We start from the raw sequence: 20,109 nt of genomic DNA, 5'->3' as shown, positions 1-20,109 counted from the left end.
TAATTTGTAATAAGAATCTTACTGTATTTTTAGTTTGGAGGAAAAAAATTAATTTAAAAAGAAAATCAAAAATATCAAAGATATTGATATATATATTCTGTTTTTATAAAATTAAATATCATCGATACGATATTTAATTAAATATCGGACAGCCCTACATTCAATTAATTTTGTGGTATTTTGGAGCCGGCCGGTATGCGGCCACATTGAATATACAGTTTGTGGTTTCAGGTTTCGCGACTTCCAAAACAAGAAGAAATAAATAAAATAAAATAAAAGAATCTGGCCTAATGGCAGACTCCCGCCTTACGGGCGCCTACAACTACAAGACTTTACTGTGAGCGCCAACTTTTCAACATCCTGCCTGCTCTCTGCGCCGTCAAATTCCTACATTTCTTAAATCCCTTCCATTACCCACAGATGCACCGACATACCTGAACTGTTCCTTGACAAACATGTTGCGCGCTCGCATTTTGGACGCTTTGGAACCCTCATGAACTTTGTATTGCGTCCGCGACGGATGACCTGCACGGTGAGCTATGCCACCGAGGCGGAGGCGGAACGGGCGCTGATCGAGGGCGGCGTATACAACGGCCATCAGTTCCACATGTCGTATGCGGAGAGAGAGTCGGCTCCGGCCCAGAAGACCGAGGAATGGGTAGATCCCGATGTGCAGGCGGAGCTCAGTGCCCTGACGGCGGGCTGGCGGAGCGAGTATCCAACGCAACAGAGTAAGCATGCAGGGAAATCGAGCTCTGGTCTCGCCCAAGCTCCACAAGCTTCCAGCGGCGTCCCCGCCACCGCTAGCAATCCTTCCAGGCATAATCCTTCTCTAGCTTCGGGTAGAGAACGTCCGAGTCCCCAATTCAAGGAGCTGGAGGCGGTGATGAGTCGGCCAGCGCATACAAGTGAGGAAAAGTACCGAGTGCTCGATGCACGCGACAAGCTGCTCCGTTTGAAGCGTAATCAGAAGCAACAGCTGCACGTTCAGAGCTCGGTGGGAGCAACGCAGGGCCACTGTCCGGACATGTGCCCGGAGAAGGAGCGACTGCTGCGCGAATTTCAGCGCCAGGTGGCCGTTTATGAGCTGCAACCGGGCTCCGATGATCGTATTTGCCACGAGAGAGCACTGAAGCAGTATTCACGAAGCAGTGCCGACCAGGAGACGCCGCTGCCCCACGAGCTGCGCACGGAAGCAGCTCTGCACATGACCATGGCTTACCTGATGCACGAGATAATGGATAACAGTCACAATTTGGGCGATTGGTTTCACTTTGTCTGGGACCGCACACGCTCGATCCGGAAAGAGATCACCCAGCAGGAACTGTGCTCTCTGGGTGCCGTCAAATTGGTGGAGCAATGCGCCCGCTTTCACATCCACTGTGCCGCCCGACTCGTCGCCGAGGATCCGAGTATTTTCGACTCCAAGATCAATGCCGAGAATCTAACGAAATGCCTGCAAACACTGAAGTACATGTACCACGATCTCCGGCTGAAGGGCGTCCAGTGTCCATGTGAAGCGGAGTTCCGTGGATACATTATTCTACTTAATCTGGGAGATGCCAACTTTCTGTGGGACATTGGTCAACTGCCCGCCGACGTGCAGGGATGCCCGGAAGTGTGCCAGGCCATAGAGTACTATCTGGCTCTCCAGGACACAAACTTTGTTCGATTCTTTCAGTTAGTTCGCGCCGAGGAGACTAGCTATCTGAGCGCCTGCATCCTGATCACGTACTTCACACGCTTGCGTGTTCTGGCCCTGCATCGCCTTATCCAGTCCTACAGGGCGCCGAGAAAGAACGAAGTGTCCTCGCTGCCACTTCCGTATGTCTCCGAAATGCTGTGCTTTGGCAGCGATCAGGTGTCGGCCGCACATTTCGTCGAGCATTACGGTTTGGAGGTGAATGAGTCGGGTCGAGTGGCCTTGACCAGAATGCATACGACGGAGGCGGACTACAAGCTGCCGCGGCAGCTAGAGGTAAGTGAAGAAAGTGAAAGAATAATTTTTTTAACCCATTAAAAACCAAAATTTTGCAGCTTGTGGAATCCAAAAGGCGGCAGACCGTCGGCGAGTGCATCTGCGGAGAGCCATTGCCGCCGCGCTCCCTATACCTAGGCCATCGTCCGCATAATAGCTTTAACGAGCATTCCGTGCTCAAAAGCATCGCCTGGTCTGCCAAAGATCAGCTGCCTGAAGTACAGCAACAGCAGCAGCATCATCAAGAGGAGCAACAGCATGAGCAAGAGCAGCAACATCAGCAGCAGCAGCAACAGCAGTTTCAGCAGCAGCAACAGCAGCAACTACATCAGAATCAGAATCAGCAGCAGCAACGTCAGCAACAGCTAGCGGAGCTACAGCGGCCACAGGCTCAGAACGATAACTTCTTTAAAGTACCAATGCAGCCTGGTGGAACGAGCGCTGCAAATTTTACTTTCGCCCTGCCCAAGCCGCGTGGCCAAGAACTGCTTCAGCTGGCGGTGGAGCAGCAGCAAATGCAGCGCGATCAGGAAGCCAAGCATCAGGCGCTACAGCAGGCTATTGCCGTGGCCAAGAAGCGGGAGGCCGAACTGATGGCCATCCATGAGGCCAAGGTGGCCGAGGCCGAGCGAGTGCGAGAGGAAAAGCTAAAGAAACGCCTGGAGGCCGAGGCTGAGCGGGTGCGAGAGGAAAAGCTAAAGAAGGAGGAGGCCGAGGCAGAGCGGCAGCGTCAGCAGCAGGAAAAAGAGCTCGAAAGGCAACGACGTCAATGGGAAAGGGAGCGTCAAGAGAAACTAAAGGAAGAACGCCTGCGGAAGCAGCAGGAAAGAGAGACGCGCCTAAAGCAACAGAGCTTGGACTCTTATCAGACGTTATTTCCTGAAATACTGGCCGAAATCTGCAGGCAAGAGTTGCAGCTGCATAACGAAGCTTGTCGCACCATTGACTCCATGGTGGAAGAAATCGTTCGCAAAGTGGCGAAGGAGGAGATGCAGAAATCACTTTACGAACTAGGTATCCAGCGGAAGTTCTGGCAGCGATGGCGCAATTATCGCCGCGTGCAGCAGCAGAAGGACACCCTATTTAATCAGCTGCCATTGAGCTTTGCTGCGGACAGGCCCGAGCTCCTGATGAATGAGCGCTCCGTGGCTGACTCGCTGCGTATGATCAGGCGCTACAGGCAAGGTCTTGCTTGCGATTATGGCAGCCTGCTAGCCGGTCGTGAGCAGCACAGCTGGCTGAAGCTAGACCTCTGGCGAGTGCTGAACGAGTGTCTGCCGCAGACGCCGCCGGGTGCCACGCGCTTCTACAAGCTCCTCCTGCTTAGTAATCCAAGCCACCCTAATGGCCAACACTTGGACTATGACTTGGACATGGGACTGCTGCAGCAACCGCTGGCGCAGGAGGCCTGTGTCAAGCCCGAGCAGGGCATCTATATCAGGGCACTGCATCAAGGTGTAGCCTTGAGTGTTGTCAAAGTAAATGCTGATTTCCATGATGTGCGAACCGTGAAATTTGCGGAGCAAGCGGACAGCATTATTTGCCTAGCCGGAGTCACAGAACTTAGCCATATATTGCCGCATCTTGGGCAGCTAATCCGCAAGAGCCAATGTCCCGACGTGGCCTTCATTCTCCAGCATTCCGGCCAGGAGTGGCAGGAGCCTCAGTTGCCGCTCAAGGACTTGGGTGTCCGCCAAGCGAGGATCTTCCCATTGCGTCAAGGACCGTGCAGTAGAGAGCACTTGATGAAGAAATTTGAGGCCTCTGTTCGGTTCTTGGCCAAAGCCAGTGTCTCGCGGAAAAGTTTAGCGACCCAGCAGCTTCATCAGTCGGAGACGCGAGAGTTCCTCATTGCCCACCTCGGACAGGAGCTCTTTTCCCGCCTTAAGGACGCCGCCAAGCAGGATCGAGCCGTACGAAGGAGATGCCAGAGGGGACCACAGTATTGTGTGGAATTGTATAACGAGGCGGTGCGTCGCCTGCAGTTAGTGGTTGGCGAGGATCTTGACGACTGTCCCCGCTTTCCCGATGACCTGCGCGTCTTTGTGGATCCAGGCACAACGCGTGGCCTGTCCACCGATCGACAGGAGTTCTTTGAGCCAGGATGGCACGATCCAAGTAGACGTCAACGGATCGTACAGTTGCTGGAACTCAGTAAGCTGCCCAAGATGCCACCACTGCCGCCGATGAACCTGGTGGAGAATTATTGCCAGTGGGTGCTGGACTATGTCCAGCTCAGTCAGCAAGAGGACCTGGTCGAATCCATTGCCGTGCAGGCTACCAATTTATTGGAGGAAGAGGAGGCCAGCAACGAGGTTGGATTCTTTGACTTTGTGGCATTGCTGGCAAACGAAAGACTTCAGTATATTTTACATCGGGAGCTGGAATTGCCCAACGGCATAATCTTCAGAGTTAACACACTAAAGAACTCCTTCCTCAGTGGCTGGTATTACGACTTCCAGGCGTATCTAGAAGAAGATCTGCAGGCATATGAACAACATGATGGCGATGGAGATCTGGATAAGTCCACAGATGAGCAGGAACAAATGGAGCAGGAACTGGAGGGTCCCAATGATAAGCTGGACTTTCAGAAGATTATGGAACAAGCGGAAGCACTCTTGAAGAAACGATACAAACGTCAAGCCCTCCGGGATGTGACCGGACCGTCGACATCAAAGCAGAATACAAACGATTCCCCTTGTAAAAGAGCCGCGGGACATAAAAAGAAGCGCCAGCGGCTAAGCTGATTGTATATCGATTATCAATTGTCATGATTAGGTTAATAGATGTGAAAAAGAGCGAGACAGCATAGTCTTCAGAAAATTATTTTGTTTTAAAATTGTCCTAAATTGTAAAATTTTTTTTAATAAAATCTTTGTCAATCCGTAAAAATGCTGTTCTCTTTCCGTAATGACAAAAACAAATCTTGAGTGTTTTACAAAGAAAACAAGAAAGGAAATTAACTTCGGGATGCCGAAGTTTATATACCCTTGCTGTTTGCAATTTGAGTTATAGGATCAAGTCAAAAATCACTCATAACTAAGCTTAAAATATTCAAATTCTTTTATAAAATATATATCAACATTTTTATATGACAATTTTTCCGGAAAATGAAAGATTGAAAAAACGCTTAACTAAATCGAAAATGCATTTATTTAAATATAAAGTCTAAAATTGCCATACTTGAGTCAAAAATTGATTCATTTCAATTCGGAAAGCATTTCTTAGCTAGTTTTTTGATACGTTAATAAATCTGCATATTCAATTAGAAATTAAAAAAAAAATAACGATGTAACCCCTTATCTTTTTTAAAAAAAATTTCGAAAATGTAGTTTTCGACTGGACATGCCTAGATCGATTCTGCTAGTGATTCCGATCAAGAATATGTATGATTTATAGGATCGGAAATGAATATTTAAAATCTTTACAGACTTTTGACTAAAATTATAATTATATTAAATTATATTCACTATGTTACAACACACAATAAAAATAACCGATTCTCCCGAACCCCCAATTTCAAGAGAAATATAAATATGCCATTAAAATCCATAGAGACAAAGTCCATTAAAGAAATTCAGCTTTGAATGATGTGTAGGCTAAGCAATGACTAATTAGGCGCCCTATATATATATTATATATGTGATCTATTAATACATATATTCGTAAACTTGTTTATCATAATTGTGCCCTGTTTACCAAACAAAACAAATTTCACCAAACGCGACGCAAATTGCAATCCACCTCGGATCAAAACAAAAACAAAGAAGACACGTGACAAAGGTAAAAAATAATACACAGAGGAAAATGAATCGTTTTTGTTATATTTATAGAAATGCAATGTCATTGGGTGCACTCACTACTATGGTTTATTTTTGTTTTTACATTTCCTTCTTTTTTTTGGCAACTGAAAACTGGGAAGATTTCACAAGAGAATGCAAAATATAGCACATTTTCCAAAGGGTTCTAGAAAGGGAATATATAGAAATATGATGCAGATAATGGTGCAGCCACAATGAAGATATTTGAATATAATGTTCTTAACTTAATTCATCTTCCAGGAATATAAATAAATACACACATTTATAACGAAGTCTTTGGTTTGTTTGGCCCACATTGACAGCCCCGTGGGGTTATTTGTGTTTAAGGGTGGAGACGGGGATAGCTCACAAGGGCTGCCAATGGGATTTTCTATTTAACATTTTCTTTTTTTTCTTTTCACTACAATTAAAAACAAAGCTCTCTCATCAAACAATTAAGAACTAAACGAAGGGGAGACAGCCGTGATCCGATGATTTGATCCGAGTCCAGCTGTTGCTCCCACAGGGGATGGGGGATCCTCTCTACTGGAGATGATGCGACTGCTTGCACTGCCGCAGCGCCTCGTTGAATCCCTCGCAGAGGGTCAAATCCGCCTGTCCCTGGGCGCACTGGATGAACTGTTTGAGCTCCCAGGCGCAGGCACCCTGCGGCTCCATCTGCTGCGGCTGCTGGGCATAGTATTGCTGCTGGGGTGCCGGTGCAGCTGCCGCTGGGGCCGGTGCGGCTGCCTCCTTATCGCCAGATCCGCTGAACAGCGAGGTGAGTCCATGGCCCACGGTATGGCCAATGGCCGAGCCGACAGCCACGCCTCCGGCGGTGGCGGCCATTTGCTGGAACATGGATGGCTGCTGGGGTGCCGGCATGCCAACGGCGCTGGGTTGAGCGGCCATTGGGGCCGGCGGTGGTGGAGGGGCGGCGGCACGTGCCGGCACAGGTGCGGGAGCGGGAGCAGGTGCGCTGCTGTGGAATAGAAAGGAAAACAACAAAACACAAATTAGTTGTTATTGTGGACTTTGGCCCCTGAAAAGCGTCACATTACAACTAAATGGGTATTATTTATGGAACAAAATCTATCTGATAATCTGCACTTCTCTATGATATGTATAGATCCATCTCAGAGATATTAAACCTTTTGGAAAGTACTTAGAAAAAAGTCAAATATGAGGGGAAATCATCAGCACAAAAATCACTGTTATTGGGGGACTCTTCTAATTTTTTTAGGTTACGTAACCTTAACCCATTTAAGGGCCCACGTAGACCGGCAGCGGCGGCGGCGGCAGCGGCAGATGAAGACGCACCGAAATGGGACAAATTCAAAGATAATGGCGAGATCATCCGATCTGATCAATGTGATTACGAAATGATGAATTTCTCCTGACGCCGCCGCCGCTTTATGTCGTTCTTTGTTCCATGTTTATTTTCTTACCGTCGAGCGGATGGTGGGGGGCTAGCTGAACGTCCACGGCGAACCATTTTGTTTGTTTTAATTAATCTGTTGTCTCTTCTTTAAAAAAAACTTTTAACACGAAAATTTCGGGTTGTTGTTGTTTTGGCTTTTGCTTGAAATGTGATGAACGCTTGTCACTTATAAATGAAATCGAAAATTCGACGAGAAGCTTCGGCCAGGAACGTGAAATCGATTGTGTACTCGATACATCGATATTTGTCATTCACAATAAACTGCGATAGGTGCAATACGAGATCTAGTTAGTTATTTTGGTTCTTGTAAATTTATTTGCAACGGGGAAAAATGGGTGATAAATTAATAAAGTAATAGCTCCATTCCACTGCTACATATTTCAACAATTACGGGGTTTTTCCATAAATAAATGGTCATTTTTGACAAATGGCCCATACGTTTGCCATTCGACCAGAATATTTTACAGTATTTTGACAAAAGTACCAAAAAATATCGATAGTTCTCGAAATTTCGTGAGTTTCTTTTCTATTTTATTTAAAATTTTACTAGTTATTGGCAGCAGTGTCTCGCTTGCCAACGTTGCCACCTTGTTTTGTTTAACTGACGGTTCAATTTGGATTTCATCTTTAATGTAGATAAAGTCTGACATACATTATCCAAGAAAACATGCCAGTCTTCTTTTTTTTTCTTCTACCGGAGGAATAAAACAATGTTGCATGTTCTCTATTACTGAGAATTAAAAAAGCTAATTTCCGAAATTATAGACAATTTGTTTAAAGAATCTAAACCGACAACAAAACAATAAGCACTCTTTTAACTCAAATAAAACGCCACCTATGTATGAATTCATATAACGCTGTGCTTTGAGCCGGTATTTCCATCAAAACCAGAAAGTCACGTGGAATTAAATTCAGTTTCAGCTTCAAATCAATTTATTTTTATTGCACTTTTTAAATAAAATATGATTTTCTTTCAAAACGTATGTACATAAGCTATAAAGTGTGCAACTGACAGGCAGTACTTATGTCAGGCTCTTGCCAGCACGTGTAGGGGAGTCCTTGTGAGTGTGTGTGTGAGCGGGTGCGTGGGCAGCAACCTGTGGCCATTTCACCTTAAGTTAACCTTTCTGCAGGACATTGCGCAGGCGCTGAAATCCGGCGGGCTATAATTAGACATTTAGAGACCCACTTGCATCATCATCGGGGAATTGGCCATCGGTTCACGTGGTGGGTGGGGTCATGGTGTTCATTCCACATACATACATACATGCATACACACATACATATTTCGGTCGGTGTGGTAACACGTGCAGACGAGCCTCCTACCAGTGATGCCAATTCTATTAAAGCAGAAATAGCGGTATTTTAAACATTTTTAAAATTATAACCGACAAACGCGTTTAAAAGAACTCTGAAAATGTAAAAAAAGGAAAAACAATAGAAGCTTTTGAATAAAAAAAAAAATCTAACATTACCGCTGCCTGCATTTTTAAAATTAACCCACAATCAGACTTTAAAAAAGCAAAATCTAACGAAAAAACGGCAAAAATGATATCACTGCCTCCAACGCTCTCAGTTTCTCTCTCTCTCTCTTTGACTGCTCTCTCTCTCTCTCTGCTTTTCATAGATAAAAGTGTTATACCAAAACCAGTTTACATGCGCCGCAGCGTATAACAGCCAAAGCTTCCTACCTCTGCCGACGTCGCTGCCGTCTTCGCTGCTGAAAAAGGACAAACTCAAGGGCATTCGATGGAAACGCGGAACGAACACAGCCAAGAGTAAAGAGAAGGCAGCGGCAAATGCGAGGAAACAACAACAATTACAGACTTTGTCTTGCAGCAATTTCGTACGCCCGACTTTGATAAGTTCGCCTTGATTACCATACGCCGGCATATATAAGTATTAGTTCCTAGTACCACTAGACTATATTAGATTACACAATCGGTCCCGGTATAGTATCAGCTTTTTGTTGCCACTCCCACGCAATTTGTTGTTGGGAGAGGATTCGTGTGGGTGGATATCGATGTATGCGTGTATGTGGGTGCCGACTGACACAGTTATGTCCTCCCATTGCCCGCTTTCTCTTGCCTACTCTCTCTCTCTTTGGCTCACACTCTTTTTCCCGTTCTCTTTGCCCATTGCGTGGGCGTGTTTGTGAGTCTGCCCTTTGAGGTTATGTCCGCTGATTGCATATCAAAGCAGGTTCCATTGATTAACCATCAACTAGAAAAGACCATATATACACACACACACACACACACACACACAGACGCATAAAGAACAAAATACTCCATTATATTATTATGCTATCTCTATCTGGCGTTGGCCCTTTTTTAAGTGCTCTGGTTATTGATATCGATTGTCATCAGCGGACTAAACTTTTCCACGCAAACAAACCCACACACGCACGCACGCAAACAGCTGGCCAATCAGATGGAGCTTTACCGTTACCGCTTAGCAAATAAATTTTTGAGGTTAGGTGTTCGAAAATTGCTTAGGAGAAGATATGGAAAGATCTTCAAATTTAACATGTACCATAGAATACCCTAAATCTACTAGGAGTAAATTCATTCTTGCTAGCATTTTAATGATAATATATTAATAAAATTTATATTAAGTTGTTTATTTTACCAAGCTTAAGAATGTGATCATAAAATTAACCAATTTACCCCCGCCGAGATACTTGAGATCTCAAGGTTACTCAAATTTCACCTGCGAGCGATATGATATCGATGAGGTGATCACATTCCGAAGCACTTAATACGACGCACTGCATTTGCTTGGCCGAAAAAAATATCATCCGGAGTCCGAACTTTCGCCAGCGTCTAGAGCGTTAGGCTTATCAAAAAACCGATCGAATTCCTTTTGATAGGGAAAGTTCTCGCAATCGATTGATTTATGCAATTGCGCCGATTTGTTCCTATACCCCAGACCAATAATTCCCTCCCTCTTTTTATTGTTTTTGGGTGTGATAAGTAACCCCCCCAGAGGAATTTTTGTCGCCAATATTTGGCACCTTCCTAAACGGCCGGGCTTATCAATCTCGGGCCGAAAATAGTAATCAAAATAGACAGATTTTCGTGTGGAATATTATATACGTATATAGATAGATAGAAGGTTAAAAAAACATGAATTAATTACTACATACAAATATGTATTGTATGTATATATAGTGTCCCATGTCCGGGTGCGTTCAGCGCTTATCGGTGGGTTTCTGGAGGGCATTATCGCTGGACTGGCTTTAGCACTTTTACTTTCGTCGAATTCTATTTGGAAATCGTTTGGGAATCACGCCGATTGAGCTGAATTGACTTTATCAGTTCATGGGATCTTCGTTCGAGGAAAAACAAAAAAATAAAATGAAAGTATGTATGTACATGCCAGTAACTACATTTCAGGAACGGGTAGATATAATGTATCATCACGAATTTCAACCAGATAATTACGAGTATGATTAATGACTTAGACACAAACATCACATAATAAGCAGGTGCTGCAGCTGAAGTTAATTAAGTAATCTTGAGATGCACTATATATAATCTACCTTTGTAGGTATTATTTCATCAACCAGAAGTAAGATTTCCTCTTTCCCATGAATCAGCTTGGCTCCTAGAACCTAATCTTATAATACATATGAATCAACTAACTAGCATAGTAAAGTCCTATTATAGTTAAGACTTTAGTCGCAACAGAAGTACATAGTAAATTTTTTAATCAAAGGGACCGGCAACCAATCAATAAAAATATAAATAAACTTAGTAGAGTTTTTCCATTCATTGGGGGGAGGTCTAAACATACAATAAAGCATTACAATTTAAATTCAGACGCTTATCAGTCAAGTGAGTAGAATCGAGTTAAGTGATCAAAAAAGAACTTGAACTTGGGGGGTGGGCCTAAAATTTATGCTCACATGTGGCGTATATATTGCGTATTTATAACCCCATACAATGATCCAAAACTGGCAACACTTTTCAATTTAATCAGATCAAGTATGCGAAAGAACAAGTTATATATAGTAGAAGATATCTCTATGATACCTATGATACATGGTAACCTTCCAGTCACCTTCCCAATCGCTTTGATTAAGGGTATTAACTTCCCCCACTTGGATCCATTTCCATCCTGGTGTTTATTGACTCTCTGTGGTGTTTACTTATCAACTCGAATTTCGGCAACAATTCTAATTACACTCCCAATGTGCTTGACATGGGGCCAACCACCAACAACAAATAGCAAATTCGCACACTGTCGAGTTTTTCGTTGGGTTTTCTATTCTACATATATGACCGATCATAAATATATATATATATGTTTATTGTTTATAATCGTAAATAAATAACGCAAAAAAAAGCCAGCTTCGAGGTGTGAAAGTGGCGGAGGGGTATCAATTCCGCTGACTCCGTAGATTGCCTTGCCACTTGACCCGGGCTTATCGAGGGTATATTTGTTGTTCCGAGTGTATATCATTATTGTTTACACAGAGGAAAACGATCTAGGATTAAATCTGACAAGTAGGCTTCAGGGAGTAAAGATTATGAGAGCTTATATGCACACATTTCCTTATTGTAATGAGATCCATTTACTTTTCCACATAATATACAAAATAACACCATCCACAGGTCTCATATTTTTTTGTACACTGATCAATTGAAAACCCTCCCCATTCCGTAATAATATATTCTCTATACATATCTCTCGATTTACAACTCTCGATCCCTTATGCAATTGCCTCAAACTGCGTTTTACGACAATTGAGAAGCGGAAGACAACGAGTGATCCCAGATCCAGTTCGAGATCGAGATCGAGATCGAATTGCGACTGTTATTGTTTGCTTCTGTTTGTACATATTTCAGGTAATTATCGTAGTATATATGTGAATGCATATATGGCCCCTGGCCCTGGCTGAATAGTTGCTAAATGAGTCGGGCTTGTTTTGTTGGCAAAATGAATGAATGGAAATGATGGACTCTCTGTGTCGGTGGGACGGTGTATAAAGATCGAAGTCAACGGTCAGAGCTGTCTAGTTAGTCACCTGTAATTGTAATAGTTGGGTTGTAATATATAAAATCCCTTTAAAAGTTATTCAAAAATATGTTATGGTGCATATTGGAATAAGAAATCAGTGATGCATATTTTATAGCATACTTTTAGACATATTTAAAAAACTTTGGGATTGTTTTAACACCAACAATGAGCGTAGTTAGTGCATTGGAATTTAAATCAATCATATTGCTGTCCAAAAGTATGCTACAAAATCGAAAACAAGAACAAAGATACTGTATTGCACGACTTTAGAATCAACAATGATATCTCTGAATCTCTCTTTTTTTAATATAATACTAGTCTTTAATTATACAATTATACCATAAACAACATAATCCAAAGTAGTTAAGAATATTTATTCTACCTTATCGCATTTCAGAGTAAATCAGTACTATATACAAACGTCTTCCCCTGCATTATCGCACTTGATATTCTTGGAAATATCCAAGATATTCGATCCAAGCAGGGGTTTTTTTTTGCAAACCGCAGCAATTTTCCAGGCTACTGCTTACATAAGCGTCTGTGGCAGGTGTAATACCCCCTGGTTTGGGAGTGTAGGGTGCACTTGGCCCGTATGAGAAATGCAGAAACGTGATCTATTCCATGTTGTCTCCACTGGCATATTTTGTGGTTATCAGCCGAGCAGTGTGTGTCCCATTTGCACCCAAATTGGCCAGTTGTTTACGTTTACCCGGTATTCGCAATTTGTTGTTTTGTTTTGTTTCGATTTGTTGTTCATCTTATTGTTGTTATTGTGCTATTATTATTATTTATAGCGCCCCAGAAAGGTGTTTAATTTATACCCCACACGTTCAAGCGGCTGCAATTCGCACGATCGATTGATCTCCAATGGGTAATATCGATTTTTTTTGTATCTAACAATGATATATAATCTTGAAAGCAGTTTAACTATGACCATAGCTAAACCGCAACGTCTTAATCAATGATTACTACTTGACTTTTTCTGTCATTTCTTGTTCAATAGAAATATATGAGTATCTTTAAACCATTGTTAAATATAAGGGGTTGAGTTTATTCAACTAACAATTACCATTAAAACTTTCTTTTAATCAAAGGTAATAAGTTTATAACACACTCTTAACCAGAGGTTAAGAAAATCTTTTAAAGGTTTCTTATTTATTTTAATTATTTTTCCTGCTAAATATACTTGCATCCCTCTTTATTGTATGAATCTGCGCATTTTCATCTGCTCTGAGGACCGTCAACTCATCAATTCCTTGATTAATAGATCACTTTGCTGCATAAACAAATTCAAAAGAAGAACTCTGCTAACCAAAGTCTCGTGCCTTGTCCCGTCTGCAAATTGACTCGAGTGTCCGCCGGATCAAATAAATTTGTATGCCCAGCAAATTCTTTCGAGATGGACGACGCTTTTTCCAGAATCATTCCATTAGTTGAGACGAAAATAACCCCCCCCCCCAGAGAGTGGCTCCTCGGGCAGTTTCTGGCGGTTCGTTCCGCCGAGAAACGCTCAATTGGTTTGCATTTGGTCTCGTTTAGCGATTAGAGACGGACCGGGGACTGGGCACTGAGTCGTCGCACTTTCATTCAATCATTCACTTACATCATCATCAATTGACTGGACTGGCCATGACCATCGGAAAAGGTCTAGCCTGAGGCTACTGTACTGGATTTTTCGGTGTCTAGTATAGCCTTGCCCAGACAGGGGGGCCCTTGAAGTCCGGATCAGATTGGGATGTGTTGTTCCTATTACAGCTGCCCTTGCCCTTGCCCCTTGGCCCATCTCAGATACTGTAAACAGATCGTTAAACTAAATATTTATTGTTTAGTCTGGGAACATTCGCAGGGGCTTCAAGAAAGGGTAACAGCATGGGGATGTACGTATATCGGGAAGCAAAATTCAATATGATGTACCTTAAATCATTTAGAATGTTTAAATATTTCAGAAATATTACAATTAACACTAATTTATTGGTATTATCAAACAATTTCAGAAAGATATAAACCTATTTCGATATTTATTGTCATCTCTAGCACAGTCTGAGGAATTATGTTTCACTTCAGCCACAAGCAATTCGTTTTGCCAGATCAACTTCAATTTCTGCTAATAGTTTTTCTGGTTTTGTAAATTAATCATGTTTTCCAGACTTCAAATGTTTAGTCTAGAAAGTTTATATTTATTTGAAAAATGACACTTCAATTTGCGAGAAGAAATAAATTTAAAATAAAAGATTTACAGACATGTTTGACCCTTAGAAATGTCATCTTAAATATAAGCGAGTAATGAGAGTTGTCTTTATCCCAAGATTGATGATACCCCATATAATCTACATCTTAATTACCCGTATTATATCATCCAATTTAGTGCCTTCAATTGTTTGTTTTATTTTAGTACTTTCCCTGTCATTTCAATTACTCATTTATTTTGTTGGGGGGTTTTTTTTTAATAACTTTTGTTATTTGCGTTTTTTATAATTGAGTTGTAATTAAAGTTATTTTACAGTTAATATATATATAAAGTTTCAGCCGAGCTATGGACAGTAATCAGGCAACACTCTAATTTTGCTCGCAAAAAACAAAAGAGTTATAAACTAATAACGGTAATTATACGCAGAAAACAACGGCAATAAAACAAGATCGTCGAAGGAAATGACGGCAACCATCTGTGGATGATTGTTGATTGTGGTGTATGAGTGCGGCGTTGTTATAGAAACAATTATTGAAGCCCCATGTCGAATTTACTGAAGAATAAAGATTTTTTTTTATTATGTTTATTTAATTTATGCGGAAAAAAATATCATTTTCAATAGAGAAAAATAAACTGAACCAAGTTCTCGTACTTGTACTTTGTACTTTTGTATATCTTCTTCTTTTTAATATCTTATTATTTTTTATCTGAGCTAAACAGTCATTCTCTTTCCCCATCTTTGATTGCAATCTATTTGCAGTTCCTATCTGGGTCTGCAATAAAACATTGCAATTATAAAGTCCAAAGCTACCGAGTGCGAAATCAAAGGTTTTATCACTCTGCCGAACGATAAGATTTGATATCTGTTATATAGCTCGTCTATTTGGGAAATAGAATGTCAACGAATGTCAAAACCAGAAAAAGAAATACATATATCTGCCAAGCAAAGTGACTCTGAACAGTAAGTATCTATGACCAGTTAGTAACTTTGAACTATAACTATATAGTGACTATCTTTGATGATCAGGAAGTATCTATAACAAGTAAGTATGTATGATCAGTTACTAATTTTGAACACAAATAAACAATGACTTGCAACTTTTGTAACACAACACATTTCTGAGACGTGGCTGGCAGCAGTCACTTCGTTCCGGGGATGTTAGAACTAGTTGGGAATCATATGCACGGACGTGCCTAAGTAACTCTGAACACTAAGTATCTATGACCAGTAAGTAACTCTGATCAGTAAGTATTAATTAACATTAAGTAACTCTGAACATTAAGCAACTATGATCAGTAAGTATCTATGACCAGTAAGTAACTTTAATCAGTAACTCTAATCAATAAGTAACTATGATCAATAAGTATCTATAGCCAGTAAGTATGTATGATCAGTTACTAATTTTGAACACAAATAAACAATGACTTGCAACTTTTGTAACACAACACATTTCTGAGACGTGGCTGGTAGCAGTCACTTCGTTCCGGGGATGTTAGAACTAGTTGGGAATCATATGCACGGATGTGCGTCAGTAACTCTGAACACTAAGTAACTATGACCAGTAAGTAACTCTGATCAGTAAGTATTAATTAACATTAAGTAACCATGATCAGTAAGTAACTATGATCAGTAATTATCTATGACCAGTAAGTATGTATGTATGATCAGTTACTAACTTTGAACACTAGTAAACAATGACTTGCAACTTTTGTAACACAACACATTTCTGAGACGAGGCTGGAAGAAGCCACTTCGTTCCGGGGATGTTAGAACAAGTTGGGAATCATATGCACAGATGTGCGAGATTTGTTTCAAAACAAATTTAAAGCTATTTGAATGAAACTAAGGAGTTTTTCTTCTATATAATTTTACTAGTATATAAATCGGAGCATGGCGAGTCGGTGGACTATATATATACATACATATATATATAGATGCCATAGGAACAATCGGAAAATTTTAAGAAAAAACTTTATAACTTTTAGAGTTTTCAACAGATTTTCATTAAGTTCAATATACAGCCATTATATATTAATCTAGAATTTTGTGTAAAATTTTATGAAAATCGAACTACTATATCATATAGCTGTCATTCAAACGATGCTGGTATTACTTGAGAATTATAAGGTCACTTTATTTCCGTTTCTCCTATATATATTGTAAGTTTTACCACTGGGTACTTGGGTCCTGACAACAGGTCCAACCCCTTTTCCGCCCTCCCAGCTGGAAATTCCGAATGCTGTGTTGCTCCTTCCTGTCATTTGATGTTAATGTTGTTACTGCCGTGATTATATGTGGTTTGAATATGTCTAAACTGGTTTAAGTCTCTCTCGACCTGCTTCAAGATTTCGACTTGTGTTTGATATCCATATCCGCAAGTGAAAGCTATAACCACAAAGCAACGATTGAAGGCAAACCTCTTGCATTTTACTAATAATAATCTGGTTTTGAGAATTTGAAAAGAGATGACAAATAGGTTTATGCATTAATTATTATTAAATTATTATTATAACAAAATAAAGAAGATGATAGATTTTACTTTTAATTTCTTGTACATTTTGCTATTGTAATTTAGGCTGATGGTTGTATAAACTTGACTAAGGCAAAGATATAAAAAATATAAAACTTCTGACTAAAATTATAGAAACAAGAGTCCTAGCAAAGCTGCATCCTGACAGGTGGCTAGATCCATTCTCCTGCTGATCCTTTGCAATTTCTGACCAAAATTCAAATGTTAATAGAGCAAGATCATGCATAATAGATTGGGAATGTAAATATTGAATTATACGAGTGCGACGCAATTGTTGTTATTATTATGGTTATTGTTGTTCCTTCTTTTTTTGCATTTGTTGCGATACTTGGCACTCACATGATTGTTGCTTTTTGCTCTCGCCTTTCGGTATTGCTTCTCGCTTTTGTTCCTCACTTTTGCTTCTCACTTTTTGGTTCTCGCGTTTTGCATTTTGCATTTCACACTTTCGAAAAGTGCATTCTGCTGTCGTTTGAAATGCTTTTTACAATTTACAATTTAGCATTTGCATAACGAAAAAAAAGCGAGTGCAAAATGAGGGGAAGATATAGTAAAGTCCATTTTCACTCTCTCTCTATATATTTTTTTCTCCCTACCTTCTGGTATGTTTATTATTGCGTATTTTCTTCTTACATTTTCTATATCCCCCCCCCCCCACCCACCGATTTTCCCCTTTGCCATGATTTCTGCGCATTAGAACTATTTGAGAAGAAATGTTTTTGCTCTGGCGGTGCGAACTGAAAAATACAAAGCATATTTTGTAAAATTGCCGCAAAATTAACGCAAAAATTTCGACGACAACAACAGCAACAAAATGCTGTCAAAGCTCTTAAAAATGTTGAAAAGAATGTTGTTCAATTTTTGTCATCCCGACGAGCTCAATGATAAATCTTTTTCTCTTCCCGCGAATGACGTAGGCTATTTTCTGTTACTTTTTCGGGGACACGGTGACGTATACGTGATATTTTAATAAATTAATCAAAAGCAAGAGAGAGATGAGGTTTAATGATTAAAAGAATTAAGTGAAACAAATAAAAAAGTATTCTAAGGTAAGTACTTAAACAGTACGTATACGTAATATTTACCATTTAATATTACGCATACGCAGCGTGGTTGGCGAGGAATTCATATTCCAATAAATTCATCAAAAGAAAGAGAGAGATATGAGGTTTAATGATTTGCAAAGGTATTAATTATAGAAAATTCAAAGGATTAAGTGAAACAAATATCAGAAATTATAAGTTAAGTACTTAAACCATGCGTATACGTAATATTTCTGATATAATATTGAGCATACGCAGCGTGGTTGGCGAGAAATTTATATTCTAATAAATTCATCAAAGAAAGAGAGAGATGAGGTTCAATGATTTGCAAAGGTATTAATTATAGAATATTCAAAGGATTAAGTTAAGTACTTAAACCATGCGTATACGTAATATTTCTGATATAATATTGCGCATACGCAGCGTGGTTCGCGAGAAATTTCTTAACCCTGAAAAAAAACCAGACGCAATCTATTGAAATTGAAACCTTCTCGAGGTGATTGGGGTTATAAATGGGCGTTCCAGGAAAGTCATCCTTATCATTGACGGACGATGCATTTCGATGGCATATGAAGTGGGCGTGAGCTCCCCGCTGATAAGGCAAAAGTAGTGCCTTATCAAGAAAAGTTAAGTTGGAAATAGGTGCTAGATTAACGCCAGTCGAGGGCATTCGAGTGTTAAGTGGGGGCAGCAAGTGCATTTACAGTTCTTTCGGGTTATCTATCTAAGGGGTATAATTAATAAATACTATACCTCATCTTTATCTAGATAAGCTTTACCGTTCGATCACTTTCGATCTGGTTAATACCCAAATGGGTATCTCCCCAATTTGTAATTCCCCCTCTGAAAACACAACCTACCTCCTCAAGTGGAAATTGCTTTCAGCATTTTAAAATTGCAATTTGCTTTCGAGATATTTAAATTGGGTTTGCGCCGCAGTAAAACGTGATCGCGTCCGAGACTGAGATTGCATTTGTATTTGAAATTCTATGAACGATTTTCGCGGAACTCGAGCTTTGTTTGGATATTTATAATGGAATAAATAATGTAAGTGGCCCTCTCTCACCACAAAGCGAGACTTTGACGTTTGCATTTCACTCGCCTAACATCAAAGCATTTACGATCGATCAATGGCTCAATCAAGTTTCGCAATTCAAATGCGTCAGGCGAACGAAAATGAATCAATTTTAAACGAACTATAAAAAAATACGTAAGAAAATACTACTAAAATTGTAAATTGTTTAAATGGTTAACTTACACTTGGTATTTTTAGATTAAATATTAACATTTGTCTCAAGGGAATGTTATTTAAAGAAAATTCTGTGTTTATTAGAGAAGATATAATTTTAATATATAAATATACTATTTAAAATAAATATTCATTTTTATTAAGATATATATCTATATATATTAAATTAAAAATACAAATCAGCCTATTAAAAACCTTATATACTTTTAAAAATTTTAAAGAAAATATTGTACTTACTTTTTTTGAAAACAAATAATGACATTGTTATAAAAAAATATTAGTAAATTACATTTGAACTTACCTTTGTTTTGAGAACCATGAAAGCCAAAAAATATGTTTTTAGAATTATTATAAAAATGAAATTAAAAGATTTAGACAGAAAGAGTGTTCACGAATCGATCTCGCAAAGATTTCCAGTTCTAGGTAGGGTATCCCAGGCGCATTCTGAGTAGCAAAAATAAGAAAATAAGGCAGACCAATTGTAGTTCTCCCTGGTGATGTATAATTTTAGTCTGCATTTAATTAATAGCAGCAGCAACATAATGATAATACTGAATATCAATGAAGAATATATATAACAATTAAATACTTTTCCCAAAAGAATCATTCCACGAGAATATTTAGTTTTTCATCCGTTCTTTTGTTTTATTCGTTTTTATTTGTTTCACACTGTCGACAAACATTCCTTTTGTTTTTAATTTCATTTATTAAATTCTTCGTCTACGCCAAGCCTTCGATTGTTTTTCATTTATGTTTTCTCTGTGGGTGTGTAAATTTTATTTTTCAATTTAGTACATATTCCTTTCTTCTTTTTTTTATCTTTCTGATAACGAGAGTTTTAATTGGTTTTATCT

General features: G+C 40.0%; 2 protein-coding genes across 2 annotated transcripts; one reads left to right on the top strand and one right to left on the bottom strand.

Annotated features, from left to right (window-relative positions):
* Nucleotides 1-172: 172 nt before the first annotated feature.
* On the top strand, nt 173-4,870 carry xmas (RRM_XMAS2 and SAC3_GANP domain-containing protein xmas). The gene is made up of 3 exons (XM_086828040.1): nt 173-337; nt 421-1,978; nt 2,038-4,870. The coding sequence occupies exons 1-3, from the start codon at nt 291-293 to the stop codon at nt 4,723-4,725; spliced, it is 4,293 nt and encodes a 1,430-aa protein (XP_086684166.1). The 5' UTR covers nt 173-290; the 3' UTR covers nt 4,726-4,870.
* Nucleotides 4,871-6,074: 1,204 nt separating this feature from the next.
* On the bottom strand, nt 6,075-19,121 carry Chchd2 (Coiled-coil-helix-coiled-coil-helix domain containing 2). Its single transcript, XM_020946913.2, has 3 exons — nt 18,867-19,121; nt 7,227-8,559; nt 6,075-6,760 (listed from the first exon to the last, which is right to left on the bottom strand). The coding sequence occupies exons 2-3, from the start codon at nt 7,271-7,273 to the stop codon at nt 6,322-6,324; spliced, it is 486 nt and encodes a 161-aa protein (XP_020802572.1). The 5' UTR covers nt 7,274-8,559; nt 18,867-19,121; the 3' UTR covers nt 6,075-6,321.
* Between the last annotated feature and the right edge of the window lie 988 nt (nt 19,122-20,109).

This window comes from Drosophila serrata, unplaced genomic scaffold, assembly GCF_035046125.1.
Source record: "Drosophila serrata isolate PLE 108 unplaced genomic scaffold, ASM3504612v1 contig_12, whole genome shotgun sequence".
Taxonomy (NCBI): Eukaryota; Metazoa; Arthropoda; class Insecta; order Diptera; family Drosophilidae; genus Drosophila; species Drosophila serrata.
This window is presented reverse-complemented; position numbering and strand designations above follow the sequence as displayed.